The sequence below is a fragment of the Pezoporus wallicus genome, unplaced genomic scaffold, assembly GCF_028554395.1.
Source record: "Pezoporus wallicus isolate ANWC-B61680 ecotype Strahan unplaced genomic scaffold, APGP_CSIRO_Pwel_v1 contig_5069, whole genome shotgun sequence".
Taxonomy (NCBI): Eukaryota; Metazoa; Chordata; class Aves; order Psittaciformes; family Psittacidae; genus Pezoporus; species Pezoporus wallicus.
Window position 1 is genome coordinate 9191462 of NW_026642361.1, and position 21187 is coordinate 9212648.

Below are 21187 nucleotides of genomic sequence, written 5' to 3' on the forward strand. Positions count from 1 at the left end.
CTCTGCTCTGGCTGAGAGAGCTGGGATGGTTCAGCCTGGAGAAGAGAAGGCTCCTTAAGGGGAGACCTGACAGCAACTCCAGTGCCTAAAGGGGCTACAGGAAACCTGGAAGGGGGGCTTTGGGCAAGGGCCTGTAGGGACAGGCCAAGGGGAATGGTTTTAACCTGACAGAGGGGAGACTGAGATGAGCTCTCAGGCAGAAGTTCTTCCCTGTGAGGGTGCTGAGGCGCTGGCACAGGGTGCCCAGAGAAGCTGTGGCTGCCCCATCCCTGACAGTGCTCAAGGCCAGGTTGGACACAGGGGCTTGGAGCAACCTGCTCTAGTGGAAGGTGTCCCTGCCCGTGGCAGAAGTTGTAGCTGGAGAGCTTTAAGGTCCCTTCAACACAAACCATTCCATGATTCTATGATCCTGCCATGGGCCGAGGGTTTTTGCACTCCTCTGTGATGCACAGAGGAGTGGCAGCACTGGGAAAGTGGTGTCAGGAAGAGCTGGCCCAAAATAAGGTCCCACCAGGTCATGGGCATCCCCAGAGGGACCCTTACCCACGTTAACAGGATCCCAAGGGAGGAGAGGAAAGGTTTTCCTCCTCTCTGGATGCACCAGCAGCTGTTGGAGCTGAAAGTCCCTTGCATGGAGCAGAAGCTGGCAGCTGGATCTCACCTGAAACCCTTCAGGTCTCTTTCCAGGAACCCACCACCCAAGGCTGCCATGGGGAGATGCCAGAGGATGCAGCACTGGATCGGCGTGGGGCTTATGAGACTGTGATCCTGGAATGCCAGTGGCACCAGGGATGTGGTACCCACCATGGTGTTCAGAGCAAGGCACAACCTGTCCCAGATGCACAGAGGACAAACACCGTGCCATAACTGCTCACCTTGGGGCTTCCCTCATCTGATGGAGCAGAGATGAAGCAGTGGTCCCCCGCCGTGTTCCTCCATCCTTCTGCATCCTAGAGGGATTCATCTGAGACATGTGCCAACAGAAGAACACTACATCCCTGGGGCAGATGGTGCATGCAACACCACTGACTCCTGCCTGCACTGGGAAACCATCCCCATTCCCTCTCTGGGCTCAAAACCAAGCCTGGGAGCAGCCAAGATGAAAGCCATTGCAATTCTAGTCGCCTTGTGAGACCAGAGCCCATAGCTGGTCACTACCATGCTCAGCACCTCTAACTCCCCAAATCAGGTACAAAAGCCCATTTTGTTGGCAGCCCGTAATTCTCTGAAGGCTCCACACTGGAGCTTTGCTCCTTATCCCACAAGAATGTGTCTTTAAAAGAGGAATAAAACCCACTGTGCCCACCAGCTCCTATTCCAGGTCACTCCAGGCAGAGGATGCTCTATGCACCCACCACCCTCCTTTGCCTGGCCTTGTTGCAATCACATTATATGCAGGCTTCAATTAATAGAGTTGCTTCTCTTATCAGCATGTGCTACACGTTGAATGAGCATCCTCTTGGGAGCCACGAGCCGGATCCTGCCCGGGATGAGTTGGTGCTACCATTGGTGCTCCCCTACCACAGCATCCCTACTGCCATGAGCATCCCTGCTTCCATGAGCATCCCCTGACAACTCTCCTCATTCTCAGGGAAGAAGCTCAGTGTCTTCAGCATCGCTCACACACAGACCCCAACTGAAGACCCCAACATGTTGCACGCTTCCCCCAAGCCACCCCAGAGAGGTTCTCCCTTGGTTCATCAAGTGGTTGATGCCCTCATGCTGGATGCTCGCTCCCTGCTCGCTCCAAGACAGCGTTCACATGGATATCAGCATCACGGGGGAAGGTAAACCAGGCACCAAGGGCGGAGGTAAGGGCAGCAGGAAAATCGTGGCATAGAGCCATGGCAAAACCTCTGCTGCTCCAATCCATGGGGAAATAAAAGCAGGAAAGTCACTGGACAAGCTGGAAACCATGGGATCGATGCAATCATCATCTCCCCACCATCAGGACAATAAAAGGTGAAGCTGCAGACACTGTTTTAGCTCAAAATATCAGCAGATGAACGACCAGGGTGAAAGGGTGCATTTTTGGGAAGGGCATTGGAGGAGGTGTTACACCCAGTGATGCTCTGGATACCCCAGGGGACCATTCCCAAATCAAAGCCTGGAGGAGCATCACCAGTGGGTACCATGGCTGGAGCGTGGCCATTCCACCCCCACTGATGGATGCCAAGCAGCCCTGCTCCCAACACACCCCACAGAGCTCCCTGCTTCCCTGAATCCCGATTCCCCCCAGAGTGGTCGCCTGGGAGGCAGCTACGAGTGTGGATGCTGGAATCAGCTCCTGGAAGTTATTGATGAGGTGATTTCTGAGCTGGCTGCTCCAGCACTGAGCGAGGCTCATTTGTAACGATGTGTGAGGCTGGAGAATGGGGCCTATGCATGGCTTTAGTGTCTGGTTTATTAAATTAAATGCTTGGGTTAATTACAGGCATCCTTTGGATCTCTCCCTCCCAACTCCTGACACACGGGAGCCTGACACCAGCAGATAGAGCGACTGCTGCTCCATGTGTTTGTTCCTGCGGGAGCTTCGCGGCTGGAAGCAACAACTATAAATGACCACGTTAAAAATGGGATTAACCTTTCTGGGGAAAGACTCTGCTAAAACCCATCAAGATCCTGGCAAAGAGTCATTCCTAAGCAATTGAAGTTCTGTTTTGGATTAGAGGAGGATATTTCTGGCTGAGGAATATACATAGAATCATGGAGTGGCTTGTGTTGGGAGGGACCTTAAAGCTCCTCCAGCTCCAAGCCCCTGCCACGGGCAGGGACACCTTCCACTAGAGCAGGTTGCTCCAAGCCCCTGTGTCCAACTGGCCTTGAACACTGCCAGGGATGGGGCAGCCACAGCTTCTCTGGGCACCCTGTGCCAGCGCCTCAGCACCCTCACAGGGAAGAACTTCTGCCTAAGAGCTCATCTCAGTCTCCCCTCTGGCAGGTTAAAGCCATTCCCCTTGGCCTGTCCCTACAGGCCCTTGCCCAAAGCTCCTCTTGCAGGTTTCCTTTAGCCCCTTTAGACACTGGAGCTGCTCTCAGGTCTCCCCCTAAGGAGCCTTCTCTTCACCAGGCTGAAACAGCTCAGCTCTCTCCTTAATCCAGGCTCCAGTGCTGGAGCACAAGTATCTGGAGGGTATTTTACCCATGTGTGCAGCCCCAGTGCAACCTCTGCCCAACTGCAAACAAGACAAAGCACCTTTGGGTAGCAGCAAGGAAAGAAATTGCTCTTTCCTAGGAAGTAATCATGGAAACCAGCCGAGCTCAACGTTACCATCCCCTGGGAATTCATTATACAGCGGCACTTTGACAGCACGCACTGAGAGCCACCTCTCTGTGCATGAGGAGATGGTGTTGCCGCTAATGAGGAAATGGAGATGTACAAAAGGTTTCAGCGGTTTCAGGAGTGTGGGTTGGTTGTTTCCTTTAAAATTTTATAACCTTGTGATGTCTGAGTTGTGTTTTAGATGGGTTTGACTTCCCACAACAACCTCAGTGAGCTGAAAGAGCAGAGGAAAAGTGTCCCGGTGAGGATGCTCTGAATGTCTCACAGCCAAGAGCACTGGAAAAGCCAATCCAGAGCACCCCTGGGTTGCACTGCTACGTGCTGGAGATGCAGCTCTGCTCTGGAGCCAGGCTGAGAGAGCTGGGCTGGGTCAGCCTGGAGAAGAGAAGGCTCCTTAAGGGGAGACCTTAGAGCAGCTCCAGTGCCTAAAGGGGCTACAGAAAACCTGGAGAGGGGCTTTGGGCAAGGGCCTGTAGGGACAGGACAAGGGGAATGGCTTTAACCTGCCAGAGGGGAGACTGAGATGAGCTCTTAGGCAGAAGTTCTTCCCTGTGAGGGTGCTGAGGCGCTGGCACAGGGTGCCCAGAGAAGCTGTGGCTGCCCCATCCCTGGCAGTGTTCAAGGCCAGGTTGGACACAGGGGCTTGGAGCAACCTGCTCTAGGGGAAGGTGTCCCTGCCTGTGGCAGCGGATTGGCGGTGGGTGAGCTTTAAGGTCCCTTCAACACAAACCTTTGCCTGACTCTATCAGTGACTCACAGAAGCATGGAAAAAGCCATACAGGAGCATCCTCCTGGATCATGCTGGACTAGCCCATGTCTTCCCTGAAAGGGATGGTTAAATGGGATTGAAGGCTTTTGCTTTCACAGCATTCTTCCTCCCAACACCAGATTTAATCCACCCACAGCTCGTGTGTCTTCCCCAGGTAGGCTTTTGTCCAACAAAAAAAGAACTCATGCTATTTAATTTGGTTTTCTGCTGAATCCCCATCTGCTTGCGGTAACGCAAACCCTCACAGGGCTTACAGAACAGTTCAAGGCATGTATTTTCCTTCCTGGTTTTAACCTCCCATCTTTGCCTTGAAGCTTGGCAGCCCCGTGAGCAGGCACAGGGCACGTGCAGCCCCCAGGGGATTCCTCTGCCCACCCATACCCGTGGCCCTGACACGATGCAGCCACCACCAGAGGGGACAGATTCCGTCCTCTGCAGAGCTGGTGCCGCAGGGACCGTGAGCCTCATCCGAGTCATCCCCTCCAATGGCACAGGGGGGATGAACCAGCATGGGATCCATGCACGGCAGCATCATCCTGGGGGACCACTGGGGATGCCCCTCGTATGAAGGGAGCCGCCAGGAGATATATCGGGGGGGCTCCCTCTTGAATCCCAAACTGGTTTGGGACCTTAAAGCTCATATAGCTGCAAGCCCTGCCACAGACAGGGACACCTTTCACTAGAGCAGGTTGCTCCAAGCCCCTGTGTCCAGCCTGGCCTTGAACAGTGCCAGGGATGGGGCAGCCACAGCTTCTCTGGGCACCCTGTGCCAGTGCCTCAGCACCCTCACAGGGAAGAACTTCTGCCTAAGAGCTCATCTCAGTCTCCCCTCTGGCAGGTTAAAGCCATTCCCCTTGTCCTGTCCCTACAGGCCCTTATCCAAAGCCCCTCTCCAGGTTTCCTGCAGCCCCTTTAGGCACTGGAGCTGCTCTAAGGTCTCCCCAGAGCACAGCAGAGGGGCAGGATCCCCTCCCTGAGCTGCTGCTCAAGCTCTGGGGGTGCAGACGGGGGGGGGGGGGGTCTGGGCTCAAACATACAATGGAGCTGGGTCATGGGGAGCTTCTCCTCACCCAACACCCCAAGTCCTTATCCTCCAATGCAAGTCCTGCCATGAGGGCGTGATGCTCAGAGCACCAGAGATGACAAGACAGGACACAGTATATGCATGCCGGCACAGCACGCAATAGCACAGCTCCTACTCCAGACAAGGGGACCAGCCCTTCCCCTGCTTCCTGCAAGCTGGCAGCAAAGCTGGGATAGGGCACATGAGGCAACATCCTCATCTTTGCTGCCTGCTGGAGGGAATCTTTGGGAGCGGGTGCCCTGCCAGACCACGCCAACTCCACTCCTTCCCACACTGCTCTCTAAGCCAGGGGGAACCAAGGAAGGGAGCGTGCTGCACAGTGCCAGCAATCCCTGCGGATCTGCAGGGGAGGATTACGGCAGCATCTCCCTGTGCCACCAGCACTGGAGCCTGAGCCAGCCACGGGGTCCCCTTCACAGAACGGAGCATGAGAACAGTGGCAGCCAAAGTCACCCAAACACATGGGGCTCTATGGGACAGGACCTGTGTCTTGGTGCTCCAAAGAGCACCCCACTTGTCTGGGCACCCTCACACCACACAGGGCACCGGAGCAGCCTCCTGCAAAGCAGCTCTGCGGGACCAAACAAGCTCCATTCTCACTGCAGCAGCCATCCCCATCACAGATCATGGTGCGGGACCCTGTGGGTCCCTCCTGTCATCTCTCTGTCCCGAAAGCACCCAAGGGAAGGTGTTGGCACGGGCACAACACCCCATCACCCACGTCACCACAGAGCAGGAACTCATTATAAGTGCAGAATCCCGGCGGAGCAGCAGCTCAGCTCCACAAACTCCTCCATCCACACTTAATGGAGCTTTTTATATTATTTTCCGCCAAAAAGTCATTTCTTGTCCCAAATCTCCCAGGAAAGCCCATTCAGTGTGTTAATTCCCCCAACCAGCCAGTGGCTGGCTCTGCTGGAGGAGGTATTCTTCCCTGCAACCATGGTGGGAAGGTGAACGATGGATACCCCAGCCTGGATAAACCTTGTACACCTCATGCTGGGATGTTCCCACACTGCATTTCCACCAACACCCCAGCCAAATTGGGCTACCATGAGCATCAAACTACCACAGGCAGGGCTAGGGATGGAGCAGTTTGCCAGAGAATGGGCAAACCCCACACTGGTTATAAGACCATCCATGCAGCCCCATGGGGCACCCAGGGTCCCTGAGCTCCCGCACTCCCAGCCAGACCCACGTCGCCTCCAGCCCTGCTGTCACAGCAGCATCCCAAGGCTCAGCACTGGCATTTCACACACCCCCCCAGCATTCCAGGCACAACACTGCGCCAGCAGCTGGGACACAACAGGCAGAAGCAGGAATGGGATGCTCAGCAGCCTGAAATCCAGTCATCAGGATGGGGCACCACACAGTGACACTGCAGGATCGAGCAAGGGGTTGTGAGGTTTTAGGTGTCAAGTGTTCTGGGTGATCCACTCACAAGGAGCATCAAAACAGTGTCACTGGTCTCAGAACGGGGCTGGTCTGGACCCAAAGCCTGGCTGAGGGATTCCACAAAGCTGGGAGATCATAGAACCATGGAATGGCTTGTGTTGGAAGGGACCTTAAAGCTCCTCCATTTCCAACCCCTGCCATGGGCAGGGACACCTTCCACTAGAGCAGGTTGCTCCAAGCCCCTGTGTCCAACCTGGCCTTGAACACTGCCAGGGATGGGGCAGCCACAGCTTCTCTGGGCACCCTGTGCCAGTGCCTCAGTACCCTCACAGAGAAGAGCTTCTGCCTAAGAGCTCATCTCAGTCTTCTCTGTTCTGTCAGGTTAAAGCCATTCCCCTTGTCCTGTCCCTACAGGCCCTTGTCCAAAGCCCCTCTCCACCTCCCTTGCAGGCTTCTGCCTCCTTTCAGCATGGTCCGAGGGGACGGGCTCTGCTCACAGCACAGAGCCAGCAGTTCCTTGCATCCCTGGCTCCAGCTCTGGCAGCCATTTCAGGATTTAAGGAAAAACCTCCCCACTCCCACCACTGTTAACCCGAATTTCCGAGGATAACTGCAGACCCTGAGGGATGCGCCACAGAAGCCGCTCCATGGACCTCACCGCCCTGTCAGAGCAGGGGAAGGAACACGCACACATCCCCTTTTGACAGCATCCCTGCTCCAGGGGAGGGTGATCTCTGCTCATCCTCCAGCCTGTGAAGCACGGCAGCCCCGGGTGCAGGGCCAGGGAGGCGGTTTGAAGTCGTGGGAGCAGCTCGGAGCCGGCAGCAGCAGCTGAAGCTGTGCTGGAGCTCACCGTGCCCAACCCGCACGTGACGGAGGGGAAGAATAGCAGCCAGCAAAAAGTAGGACAGCAGCAGCCAGACGGGAGGGAGGCAGAAAGCTTTTAAGGATGGAGCTGTCATCCCATCCATGGGGCCAGGGAGAGGGGACATCCTGAGACATCACCATCATCACCCTGTCCTGCTCACAAGCCATCCTGAGACCCCTTCCCCAGCCCTGGGGAAGCTGATTCACGCCATAAGGCTGGAAGTGATGCAGGCAGGGTCCATCCTCAGACGCTGCAACAAAAGGTCAGGTAGGAAATGGCACATGGGAGTTGTCCTGCACTTTTTGTCCTTTTATCCCTTGCACAAGCAGCTTTAGCAGAGGGGGATGCTGCAGACCCCAGGCATCTCCTCCATGAGAAGCTCATTCCCAGGGTGTCCAACAGCTTTGCCCCTTGCACCAGGGATTTCAGGAGGTGCCAAGGCAGAAGCTGTTCACATACAATGTGCCAGGACAGTGACAACCACCCAATGCTCCTGCCACAGCTGGGTACCAGCAAAACCTGCCCAAACACCAGTGTCTGAAGGAGAGAATGGGCACCATAAGGAGCTTGGTGCAGAAGCATATCTCTGCTCTGGAGCACAGGAACAGGGGTGCAGCATTCCTCACATCCTCACGGATGACCAGTGCCAGAAGTCCACCAACATGTATTGGAGCATGCTGTGGGCAAGGGGCCAGTGGGCTGCAGGCACCAGTGAAGGGCACACACCATCCCCTGCAGCACCTGTTCAAATGTCTAGCGACTAAATAGAGCTCTCCAGCAGCGGGTTTGAATAGCAGGGGGAATATTCATGACTTCTCTGAGCTGGAGAGCATGTGGAGGGAGGTGTTAACACAGCTGAAACCCCTGAGTGATGCAGGGGGGACTGGAGGAGGCTCTGAGCTCCTGCTCCAGCAGCAGCATCCTCCTCTGCGCAGAGGGATGCGGCTGGAGGTATGGAAGCTGCTCCTGACCCGCAGGCAGTGGTGTGTGCTATTGTAACCAGCTCTAAACCGAACTGAGCAGAGGAGGAGGAGCAAGGACTGAGCCTGGGTCGGCTCTTACCATGGGAGATTCCCCCTCCAGCACAATGCTGCAGTGGGTCCATGCAGGGATGGAGCTGCTGGTATTGCTTCTTCAGACAGGGGAAGCCAGCAAAGGTGATGCCAGCCCCATGGCAGTGCCCTTCAGTCGCAGAATCCCTGAATCTCAGGTTGGAAAGGACCTCAAGGATCATCTGATCCAACCTTTCCTGGCAAAGCATGACCTACATTAGATGTGCCAGCTCTTGGGGAACCTAACCTTTTCAGGGAGAGATCATAATAGAATCATGAAATGGTTTAGGTTGAAAGGAACCTTAAAGCTCATTCAGCTCCAACACCTTTCACTAGAGCAAGTTGCTCCAAGCCCCGTCCAACCTGGCCTTGAATATGTTATTCCAATAGCATTAACATTTCAACTACATTATTCCAATGGCTGACTGTTCTCACAGTGAAAAATATTCCTCTAGCATTCAGTCAGAATTTCCCCCAGGGAAGTGGAGGATTCCCAACACTGGACACTGTAAGATTCAGCATCTCTGGCCTCTGAGCCAGAATGTGCCCCAGCCACAGAATCACAGAATGATTAGGGGTGGAAAGGACCTTAAGATCACCCGGTTCCAACCCCCTGCCACGGGCAGGGATATGCCCTCCAGCATCACATCCATAACCATGGGGTGATCCCAGAGATCACAGGGCAGGATCTGGGTGATGCCAGGGTCACTACAGATGTGCTTGCTCCAAGCAATCCCTTGGAGCAGACTGGTGCCTACAACAATGGCTCTGGCTGCTTCCCACATGGAGCAGAGAGGCTCTTAAAGCCATAACCCACTGGGAATAATAAACCAAGCCTCTGCAGGGGTTCATCACACACCTAAAATCACAGGCTTAAGGTTCCCAAGGCAAAAGGGTGCTGTTGCTAGGCAGGACATTAATTGCACCAGTTCAGCAAGGTGGCAGAACTGCAGCGCTCCTCTGTAATTTAGTGCAATTTAACCATCAATAGAGGATTCACAGCAGCTTCCTGATGAGATCAAAAGGTCAGAGCTTCATTCTCCCATCAGCATTTTCACACTCGCCCAGATAACCAAGAAACCTCAGCACAGCATCAGCCCCAGCCAGCTGCAGGAAGAGGATGCCAGGTCTACCCATTGCTCCTCTAAGGATCAGAATCAATGACATTGGAAAAACCCTTTAAACTCATCCAGTCCAGCCATTCCCCAGCACTGCCAAGGCCACCACTAACCCATGGCACTGAGGCCTCGGCTACACGGTGTGTGAACACTTGCAGGGACGGTGACTCCAGCACTGCCCTGGGCAGCCTGTTCCAGTGCCTGAGCACCCTTTGGGGAAGGAATTGTTCCTCATCTCCATCTAAACCTGCCCTGGTGCAGCTTGAGGCTGTTTCCTCTTGTCCCATCCCTTGTTCCTTGGGAGCAGAGCCCAGCCCCCTCCTGGCTCCATCCTCCTCTCAGGCAGTTGTAGGGAGTGATGAGGTCCCCCCTAATCCTTCTCTTCTCCAGACTGAACCCCCCAGGTCCCTCAGCCGTTCCCCATCACACTTGTGCTCCAGGCCCTGCACCAGCTCCTTTGCCCTTCTCTGGCCCTGCTCCAGCACCTCAATGTCTCTCTTGCAGTGAGGGGCCCAGAGCTGAACACAGGATTCGAGGTGCAGCCTCACCAGTGCCCAGTGCAGGGGCACAATCACTGCCCTGGCCCTGCTGCCGCACTGGTGCTGATACAGGCCAGGATGCTGATGGCTTCCTGGCTGCCTGGGCACAAGCTGCTCATGTTCAGCTCCATCAATCAGCACTTCCAGCTGCTTTCCCATGAGCAGTTTCCAGCTGCTCTTCCCCAAGCCTGGAGCATTGCAGGGGGTTGGTGTGGCCCAAGTGCAGGACCCGGCACTTTGCCTTCTTGAACCTCATCCTATTGGCCACAGTCCATGGATCCAGCCTATGCAGATCCCTCTGCAGAACTTCCTCCCCTCCAGCAGATCAACACTCCCAGCTTCTGGATGCAGAGGACACCAGGTCTACCCATTTCTGCTTTAACGCTTCTGGACTGTCGGCGCTGGAGGTGCTAAAGCCTCTTTAAGAGCACAGCAGCTCCCAGAGCACAATGCAAAAAGCCCTGCTGGAGTGTCATCCTCCTAAATGTGAGCTGGCAGGTGCCTGGATCCTCCTCAAAGCATCAGTGTCAAACCACCCAGCACTTCTGCTGGCTCAGGAGAATTACAACACTTCAATGGAAGTTGTTTGGGAAGTATTTTAGCACAGCCCAATCTTCAGGGCTTATTACTTACATGGCATCAATAAGACCAAGCACTTAAGCGCCACTGCTATGCGCAGAGCATATGGTCTGGAGCTGCATCTTCCTCCCGGCTACACAGGCCCTGGAGCCAGGGCTGTGAGTTAGTGATTGCCTGCGGTCACGGAGCCCTTGCCTTGCAAAGAGGCTGTTCTCTAATTGCCAACAAGCTCGTGCCCATATCCCAAACCAGCATCAGCCACAGCTCCAGCGCTGGCCTGGTGCCCGCAGCCCATCACCAGCCCATCCTCTGCTCTTTCACCCTGCTGCTGATCCAACCTGGATCAGGCCTCGCATCTGGCCCCAACTGATCCCCCAGGAGCCAGGCTCCATCTGGATCGTTACATGTTGGTACCTTCATCCAGGGGAGGAAAACCCTCCTGTGATGAAGCAGAAGGATTTTACCACGGATTTGATCAGCCCATAGCCCCCATCCCGGAATTTAGCACCCTGCTGCATCTCAGCAACCCAGAATCGCAGATCAAATGCCAAACAACTGCCTTCCCACCATGGAATGACTCTGGGAGAAGGCAGAGAAGAAGCTGGAGTGAGATGCAAGCTAATCATTTTTGCACTACAAAAAGCATGCTACCCGCAGGGCAGAAAACAGGTTGCAAGAACATGCTGACATCAGATGTCTTCTCCCTGGAAGCTCTTGCAGCCCCTATGAAATATAGATGAGGGAACTCCAGTGCCCCCAGCTCCTGCCTCTCCTCGGATGCACCTCTCCTCTGCCAATATTTGGAATACATTAAGGCCACACTCCCAAGCACTTTAGGTTGTACACGAACCCCATCCGCGCCAGCAATCAGTTCCGTTACACAAGACATGGATGAGCTCCGACGATCCTTGTAGCTCTAATTTACCGGAGATGAGACGCTGATGAGTTCATGGGTTTGCTTCTCATTAATCTTTTATGCTCATCGAGCATGGAGCGGGTTCTGTAGTACAAACCCTGCTCTGCAAATAGGGAAACCAAGAGCCTCTTAGAAACATAGAAGCCTGAACTTCTCCTCTTTCAGTTTGAACCCGTTACCCCTTGTCCTGTCTCTACAGTCCCTAATGAAGAGTCCCTCCAGTATCCCTATAGGCTCTCCTTCAGATACTGGAAGGCTGCTATGAGGTCTCCACGCAGCTTCTCTTCTCCAGGCTGAACAACCCCAGTGTTCTCAGCCTGTCTCCATACGGGAGGTACTCCAGTCCCCTGATCATCCTCGTGGCCTCCTCTGGAGTTGCTCCAACAGCTCCATGTCCTTCTTATGTTCTCTTCTCCATGCAGACCACAGCATCCTCACAACTCATCATTCTGCTGCCTTGAAGCTGTACAGCATCCCTCACCAGGCAGAGCTCATCTTGGCTGTGTAGACTCGAATCCAACTCCAGCACAAGATCCTGGCCAGCCCAGCAGAACTAACAAGCTTTGAGTTGCTGCAGACAAAGACCATCCTCATTACAGCAATGGGGGATGATAAAAACAAGCTGGAGGTCCTGGAGGTTCCCACACATTCCTCCAAGGCTGGCTGCTGTCAGTGGGGAGCATCTGAGCAGGCAGAACCTTCTGGAATGCCACTACCCGTGGTGGAAGGTGTGCAGGCAGACAGGCAGAGCAGGAGGAGACAGCCCCAGGAGACCCCACACAACCCCACTGCTAGGGATGGGTGTTGGCAGGCATGATGGGAGTCATGGAGGAAAACCATTGCTGCATCCCGCTCCAGTGCCACGCTGGAATAGCCAGAGAGGGTGACAAGCTGGGGAAGTGAGTGTCTACCTTGGTTTTGGCACTGAAGAAGCATGAGCTGCCACATCATACCCACCGTTATGGTGAAACCCAAGCAGCTCCAGGGAGCTCTGCAAGGAAAATCAGGGCATTTCACTCCCAGCTCATGTGCTGCCTCCAATCCCACCTGCTCCAGCATCACAGCAGGGATGCAGCCAATGTGCTGAGCCTCAACACCACCTCTCCTGGCAGGGGCTGAGCTGAGGCTGCCAGAAGAGCCTCTGCAGGGACAGGAGGAGCCGAGTGGCGTTCGCAGCTCAGTACTCAAACCTCTGCCAAGCCAAGTGCAGCCACCCGCTCCCCGCAATCCGCCTGGTGCAGAAAGGCAGCAGCAGACACCTGCAAACCATCTGTCGAGCAGCTTCTGCCTCACCAAGCAGGACCAGGCATTCACGTGCACCCAAGAAGCTGCCAGAGAGACCCAGGGTGCCATCAGGTACCCCAAAGTGTCACAGTGCTGGAAGGAAAAGCTCCTTTCTAAGGATAAAGCAGCTGTGATTGCTAAAAGCACATGTGATAGGATCCTTCCTGAACACCTTGTTTCCTAAATCTCACCCAGGGGTATAAATCCATCTCAAACAGCATCAAAACTAGCAGCTGGAAGGGTCCAGGCTGTCCTTGACCTCAACGTCCATCCCCAGACAGGTCATTTGTACAAAGCGCTTCCAGTTACACGTAAATATGCTGGCAATCTGCAAGTGACAGGGAAAGGAGCGGAAAGCACGGCTGTTTGATGGGCTTTGGGTAAAATATAGCTCTTTCTAAACCTCCTGGAGTGTGGTGGAGAGCTAGAGCAGAAGGATGAGGAGCAGGAGCAATGGTACTGCTGGGGCCACCATCCATCACCATCCTTGTGCCACACAGCCGATGCTCTGCCTTCATCCGAGCATCACTTGGCATTGCCTGGGAGCAAGGGGGTAATGAAGGTGACCAGGCTGCACTGGTGGGAGGCAGATCCGACATTAGATTCCAGGCACAGAAATATCCTTGTCAGGATTTAAGCACTGGCACCTCTGGGAGCCAGGGGTTTGCAGTCAAGCAGCACGTGAGGAGCTGGAGCCCGGCTGCCCCAGCACTGACCTTCTGGTGTCATTGCTCCTGCAGCAGGACACAGCGTACCTGGGTGGGTGGATGAATGGACAGGACAGCGTGTGTTCTATCCAACATCGCCCCAGCATGAGACCCATGGGGATATCTGCATCCCTCCAGAGGCTGGCAGGAGCAGGGGTGGCCAATCCCTCACCATGACCAGGCTTCAGTGTGCCCTTGAGCCCAGAACTCCCCATGTGCTGGGCTGCATCCCCAGAGCTTAAGCAGCAGCTCAGGGAGGCGATCCTGCCCCTTTGCTGTAATCTGGGGAGACCTTAGGGCAGCTCCAGTGCCTAAAGGGGCTGCAGAAAACCTGGAGCGGGGCTTGGGACAAGGGCCTGTAGGGATAGGCCAAGGGGAATGGCTTTAACCTGCCAGAGGGGAGACTGAGATGAGCTCTTAGGCAGAATTTCTTCCCTGTGAGGGTGCTGAGGTGCTGGCACAGGGTGCCCAGAGAAGCTGTGGCTGCCCCATCCCTGGCAGTGTTCAAGGCCAGGTTGGACACAGGGGCTTGGAGCAACCTGCTCTAGTGGAAGGTGTCCCTGCCTGTGGCAGGAGCTTGGAACTAGATGAGCTTTAAGGTCCCTTCCACCCAAACCAGTCTGATTCCATGATTCACCAACTCACAGCCTGACAGCAGCCAGCAGTTCCCTGCCTTTGGAAGCATATCAGAAAGCCAAGGAACCCGCACACAAACTCATCTGAGAGCAGGGAAAAAACAATCCAAGCCCAAGTCCATCTGGTTTTCCCTTTTTCTGAAGCCATTTCCAGCTTGCCTTCACTCCCAGCTTGTCACTGCTCTGCCTGCGGCACCTCCTGCTCCTTCCAAGGCTTCCCATCACTCCAGCATCATGCTAGCACCAGGAGTAGGCAGAGCACCGGGCTCCTTTGGAGACCCACCACTCTGTGCCCTGTCCTTAGGGATCTGGAGGCAGCCAAAGGAAAGCCCTTCCCATCACCAGCACTATGTGAGGCTGGTGGACAGGCAGCAGCCACCATCCAGGATGAAGAAATCCAAACAGCCTAAGCTCTGTGTTCTCAGAAAATCCATGCGGAATGTGCCCCAGGGCCACACAGACAAGCCTGGAAGACATCCCCCACTGCCAATGTCAACCTTATCTCAGCTGCACAGGCAGGAGCAGAGACTGTTGAGTCCCGGAGCAGTGGCACAGCCAGGACAGGAGCCAGAACATCACAGATCCTGATCCCATTTCTACCTCCCCCCTCCAGCTCCATGGAGCAAGGAGAGGCCCCAGCACTACTGAAGTCCCTCAGCACATACCACATCCCTCCCCACTCTCTGCCCCACTTCCACACACCAAATAAACCCCAACCCACCAGCAGCAGGATAGTTCCTCCCTGATTTTATCCTTCTCTTCCCATCAGGGTCCATGTGTTCAACTCCCCGAGTGTCACCGATTAAGATGTCCATTTAGATAACCAGGGGATTGGAGCACTTTGTACTGCAGCACTTGGGCAAAAGCAGCTCCAGAGAGCACAGAGCTGCTGCTCAGGAGATCCTCATTCAGCTGCAAAGGGAGAGAACTAATGACTAAAAAGTCAAGATGAAACCTCATGAACTTGGACAGGGCTTGGAGCAACCTGCTCCAGTGGAAGGTGTCCCTGCCCGTGGCAGGGATTGGAATTGGAGGAGTGTTAAAGTCCCTTCCAACACAAACCATTCCATGATTCTAGTTAAAAAAGCAAAGATGGAACATCCTGAACACTGGGAATGGTGCTGACACTGAGACACAGGAAAGGGTCCTAAAGCCACAGCCACCACTCACTGCCTTTAGATGCCATGGATCTGGCAGGTCAGAGTCTCCAGTAGCCACTGCTTCTCCCTGGGAATTTGCTCTGCCTCTATCCCATGGAAACACGGAGGGATGCAGCACTGCCCCCACACTCAGCCCACCTGCACATACACGGCTGCTCTGCCTCCACCACACCATACAACAGATCCTACACACCAGCAAGGATCGGGTCCATCACCGAGATGAACAGACCACAAACCCCACCATGTGATACAAGAGCTGAGCAGGACAGGACACCAGTGATGGGCATCAGCAGCAGCTATGGGGAAGGACATCCCTGTGCTGGAAACACCTTGTCTAACTTTCAGGGTGCACCACTCCACGCTTTGAGCCTCAGATGTGGCTCGCAGCTATGAAGTGAGGTCCTTCTGTAGAACCTGCTCCTGCCTCAAGGCTGTGGGGTTAAACCAGATGTGGTTTCAGCCTGGAGAGCCATGGTGAGCCCACGGTGGTGGCAGGACACAGCCTGGAGCAGGACTGCCATCAACATCCAGCTTTTGATGCAGCATAGTGGGAAAGAGCTGTGTTGTGCCCTGCTCCAGAGCTGGTCCCCAAAACCAGAGAGTCCATCCTGGTGCCCAGTTATCCTGGTGAGAGGACTTCAGCCATTCCCATGCACCACAGCTCTGACACTGCATCTATGGACCCATCACCACCTTGGCAGCAGCAGCAGCCAGATCTTCATGCAAACGCGTTATGTTCCTCGACAGACAAGCAATAGAGATATTAAACACCATCAGCTCCCGCTCTCAGGCTTCATTCCACACCGGGTGATGAAGGAGGGAGATGAAAGGCTGCAGGATTTTATTATGCTGGATTTTCACTTTGTCATTTCCCATCTCCTCCATCAGGTGCCTTGGGAGCAATTTGCGCTCAGCAGGATGGAGATGGAGCTCCCCAGCAGTGCTGCCCCAGCTACGTGCTACCTACAACAGTGGGTACATGTCTGAACCCCATGGTGGGCAGAGCAGCTCTGCTATAGTATTGCCAGACCCACACACACCACTTCAGGGGAAAAGCCTTCCAGAACAGCCAAAATCAATCCCAAAACTAGACACACATATCTAAAGCAGCAAGTCAGGGATGGGGGAGTAGGACATAGAATCATGGAATGGTTTAGTTTGGGAGGAACCTTAAGATCATCCCGTTTCAACCCCCTGACATTGTCCTTATGCTGAGGACACCAGCACTGCACACACTGCTGCAAGTGGGGTCTCACAAGAGCAGAGCAGAAGGGCAGGATCCCCTCCCTCGACCTGCTACTCACATGCAACTAAACAAGGTGCCCACTTTGCCTGTGAACGGCTTTTTCAGTTGGTTGTTGGGTATTTTGATGGGTTTTATTTATTAATTACTTTTAAACTAATGATTTGGAAGGAGGACGAATTAATTGCATTCACAGTTAATCAACTGAGCAGAGCCAGAGATGGAAATGCAGAAGGACCTAAAGGCAGCTAAAACCCAGAAAGGAATAAAGTGGGTGTCCCTGCCCGTGGCAGGCGGTTGGAACTGGATGAGCTTAAGGTGCTTTCTGACCCAAACCATTCCATGACTCTAGGTTGAACTGGGGCACACACAATGTAGGGTGACCAAATGCTCCTGTGTGGTGTGAGGGGACCCACCAGCAGCACCGGGGAGACCATGAAGGGAAAGAGCTTGACCCCGTGGCTGGGGATATCAAAGCAAGAGGCTGGCACGGTGGTGTCAGCTAAGTACACAAATGTCATTGCTAGAGCCATCATGACCACCATGGGTCCCACCGAGACCAGGGCGGGATGGGCTCCAGAGCACCGGGTGCTCCAGCTCTTGGAGAAGCAAGGAGAAGAGGATGGAAGTGGTGCTGAATGACCAGGGGATGCACTGGCCAAGCCATGCTCACAAGGACAGGCAATTTCACAGCACTGAGGGTCTGGCAGCAGGACCTGGCACCTCCAGACTCTGGATGCAACCTAAAGGTGGAGATGTTTCCAAATGCCAAACCAATTCTATGCAATGAGCTCCCCAGCTGAGAAGACAGATGCAGACCAGTGTCATGGCTGTGATGTGGTGGCTTTGGGGTGCTGGAGCATCAGTGGGGAGATGATACCAGGTTTAGAGCAGCACCAAGCGAGCCCAGCAACTCCCAGTGGGCAGGAAGAAGGCACTGACCGTGCACCAGGGCTGCAGCAAGGAAACAAGCAACAGGGTTTGTTGGGAGAGCCGGAAACGCAGCGCAGAGCAGCCGCCTTCTGCAGTCTCCTTGGAGATCAGACTGCTCCACAGAGAAACCACACAGAAACCACAGAGAAGCTGCAAAGAAGCCACAAAGAAACCCCAAAGGAGCCGCAAAGGAGCCACAGAAACCACAAAGAAACCAAAGAAGCCACAAAGAGACCCCAAAGGAGCCTCAGAAAGCAAAGAAGCCACAAAGGGACCCCAGTACTCCCAGCAGCACCAGCACTCCGGGCCCTCCGTGCTTGGCTCCCATTCACCCGGTGCTGATGGCAGGGAACCAGTGGGAAGAGCCTGATCTGGGGCAGTTATTCCTAATTCAGTGGGTACAAACCAAGGCAGCATCCTAGGAGGAAGGAACTGCCAAACTACTGGTCCACGAGCAGCCTGGCTCTGTCCCTGCGCTGTGGCACACGGTGCTGTCACCCACCAGCAGAGCAAGGCCAGTGCTCAGCCCATAGGTGCTGTTTGGGATGAAAGCCCAGCCCTGGGAAAGGTGGTTTTGTTTAGTGTTGGGTGAATTGGCTTTCAGCTCCCGGTTGGAAATCTTTCCCCTCACTCCTCATCATCTCCAGAGGCACCGGATGAGGAGGAGGAACAATGCGGGTGCTCAACAGGGGTCTCCGCAGCTCTCGAGTGCATCAACCATTAGGGGGGTGGGAAACAAAAGGAAGCAGCAGCCAGCAGATAAATCCCTGCCCTAAGAAGCTTTCAGATGGCTTTAGACCAGGCAATGCCTGGCAGCGCCTGGCTCCGGGGCCCCCGTGGCCACCCGAGAAAGGGGCACAGGGATTAAACCAGCGTCCCAGCTCCCAGCACAGCAGAGGTGCTTTGAGTAGGGGTAAAGGGGACCCAGCGTGTGACTGCAGAGCTTATTCTGGGTGCTTTCATGTCACTGGCGAGCGTGAGGCTCGAGGTCCAGCTTGCGAGATGCTCAAACCAAGCAGAGCCGAGACCAAACTGTGCAGGAACAATGCAGTGTTTTCCAGAGACCAAAACCCTGGGATTTCTCCATCAGATCCTGATGCTGCAGGTCTCTGAGTCAGACCCCGGCATCGCTCTGAACCAAAGGATGAGAAGAGGGAGGGAGGAAGGAGGGAAGCACTTCCCAGCCCCAGCCAGCCCCATGGCAGAGGGGAAGGATGCTCGGGGTGGCACTGCCAAGCATCAAGCTGAACGGCACAAGGAGGAGGAGAAGGGAAACCAAAGGGCTTTGCTTACTCTGCATCATCTCCAGCAGCCTCCTGCTTCTCCCCCGCAGCGCCAGGCAAACATCAGGCTGCAGGGAAGGGGAGGGCAGAGCTGGTGCTGCGCTGTGTGAGCACATGGAACATCCCAAATCCCACGGCTGAGAATGGACATGAGGATGCTGAGCAGAGCTACCACGCTGCTCGTGCACCAAGGGGCAAGGGATCGCAAGGATGGGACACCATACGCCAGCATATCCCTGGAGATTATCCCACTGCACATCATCCACAGCCCCACATTGGGGAAACAGGTCTCTTTCACCATCCCAGAGCAGAGATGCAATAGCACCCACGATACAGAAGGGAAAATCAAGGCAGAGGATGACGGAGGCATCCCTATCAAAGCACACACTTCAACCCTCCCCAAGGCCTCCTGCATTGCATAAAGCTCCACCCAGGATGAAAAAGGGGGTACCTGGCATGGAAGGATCAAGTCTAGATATAAGAGGAGCCTCACAAGGAGGTGACTCCATCCAGGGATGGTGATGGACGCTGGCGATTGCTGCATCACTGGGTGCAAAGCAGAGCAGCCCCTCACCCCACAATCACCCCCATCCACACATCCCCACGGTCACCTGTGTGCTGTCCCCTTCCAGCCGCGGGGGGCGGATGCTGGAGAGGTGAATGGTTTTGTGGTCCCCAGAGTTCAGCTTCACCACGATAGCATCTGCATTCAGCACCTGTATCACCTGCAGAAGGAGGGAGCAGAGGTGAACATAGTGCCCATGAGCAGGACAAGCACCGGAGCTGGGCACCATCAGGGCTCTGGAATGCACCACAGCCCACCCCAGCTTTGTCGCCTGGTAGATGGTACAGAGTGAGCATCTCCAACCCCAACCTGAGTGCCCAGTGGGTCACTGGGGTGCATGTAGATCACAGGCACATCCATGGTCCTGTTATGCAAGCCCAAAGAGCTTGGTGCCGGTCATAGTCCTGCAAGGTTCCCAAACAGTGATGCCACAGCACACCAGCATACCACCAGCCGTGTGCTACTGCCCAGCACCATAGGGTTTCACTCCAGAAACAAAACCAGACAGGGACTGGACCACAGATATCGATACCATGAGATGGATCAGCTCTGGGGCAACAGCACAGGAGGGACATGGAGCTGTTGGAGTGAGTCCAGGGGAGGCTATGGAGATGCTGCAAGGGCTGAAGCAGCTCTGAGCAACCTGCTCTAGTGGAAGGTGTCCCTGTCCATGGCAGGGGGCTGGGACTGGAGGAGCTTTAAGGTCCCTTCCAACCCAAACCAGTCTGGGACTCTATGATTTCAGGAGGGAGCAAGCACAAGTACAGACTCTTCTACCCCACAGTCATGCAATGCGCTCTGGCTGGTGGTTCCCCAAGCGCCCACACACTGTGTACATGAGACCCTCAGTGCCGTGGGTTACGTGGCCTTGGCAGTGCTGGGAACCGTTGGACTGGATGAGCTTAAAGGGCTTTTCCACCCACATTGATTCTATGAACTTTGTCATTTTTCATCCAATGCTGTTCTCCAGCCTGCACTGAGCAGCAGCAGGCGCAAGACACTTGGGTATTCCCCTTGGCAGGGCACTGACCTTCCCCTGCCTGCCCCCAGCACAAACCCAGTCCAAAGGGTTCCCACTGTTGCTCATCTATAAGGACACACAGGGAGAGCAGCCCCACACATCCCTCCGGAGCCCTGGGGGGAAGCAGAGGGAGGAGAGTGCAGACTTGCTCCACTCGCAGCACTTTTTGCCCCAGCAAGCACATCAGTCCCTCAAAACGTGCTTAGCCAAAAGGATAACAGGATTATGGGAATTAACATGAAAGCAGACACTGAGGATTGCCAGGGCTCCTCTCAGCGCAGCAAACCCCCCCAGGGGACGTCCCTACCCAAGGACTCAGCCTCTCCCAGGACCCAGCTCCTGTTTTTCATGGCAGAACCGAGCCCAAAGCACTTTGCATGCTAAGTGGAGTAATCAAATCTCATGCTTCAGGGCATCCTCCTCGCTGGAGGGGTGAGGACAGGGCCCCAGCAGCACACTGGGCATCTCTCCCTTCCCTCTCACAGAAGGCTTCCAGAAAGGAAGACGTGAAGATAAGAGGCTGCAGCCAGAAGAGCTGCAGGTCAGATCCAGGGGCAAATCCTCTGCTACATTACACATCCATCACGCGCACTCTGCACTTCCATGTTGGAGCTGCGGGAACAGCGGTCAGATCTCATTTGTTCTCTGGCAGGAGGCAGCAGTAGGGCAGGATCCCGCTGCCTGCTCCCGGCATCCCGACCTCCTGCACAGCCCATGTTACTTGCAGGAGCCAACAACCAGCATCGGGGACTC

The 21187-nt window shown here is 54.9% G+C and overlaps 1 protein-coding gene across 1 annotated transcript in view; it reads right to left on the reverse strand.

Annotated features, from left to right (window-relative positions):
- The window catches only part of SND1 (staphylococcal nuclease and tudor domain containing 1), a 99751-nt gene that overhangs the window by 62534 nt on the left and 16030 nt on the right, over positions 1-21187 (reverse strand). The window contains exon 11 of the mRNA XM_057429359.1: positions 19460-19573. Coding sequence (XP_057285342.1) covers positions 19460-19573 — 114 coding nt within the window. The remainder of the gene's footprint in view (positions 1-19459; positions 19574-21187) is intronic.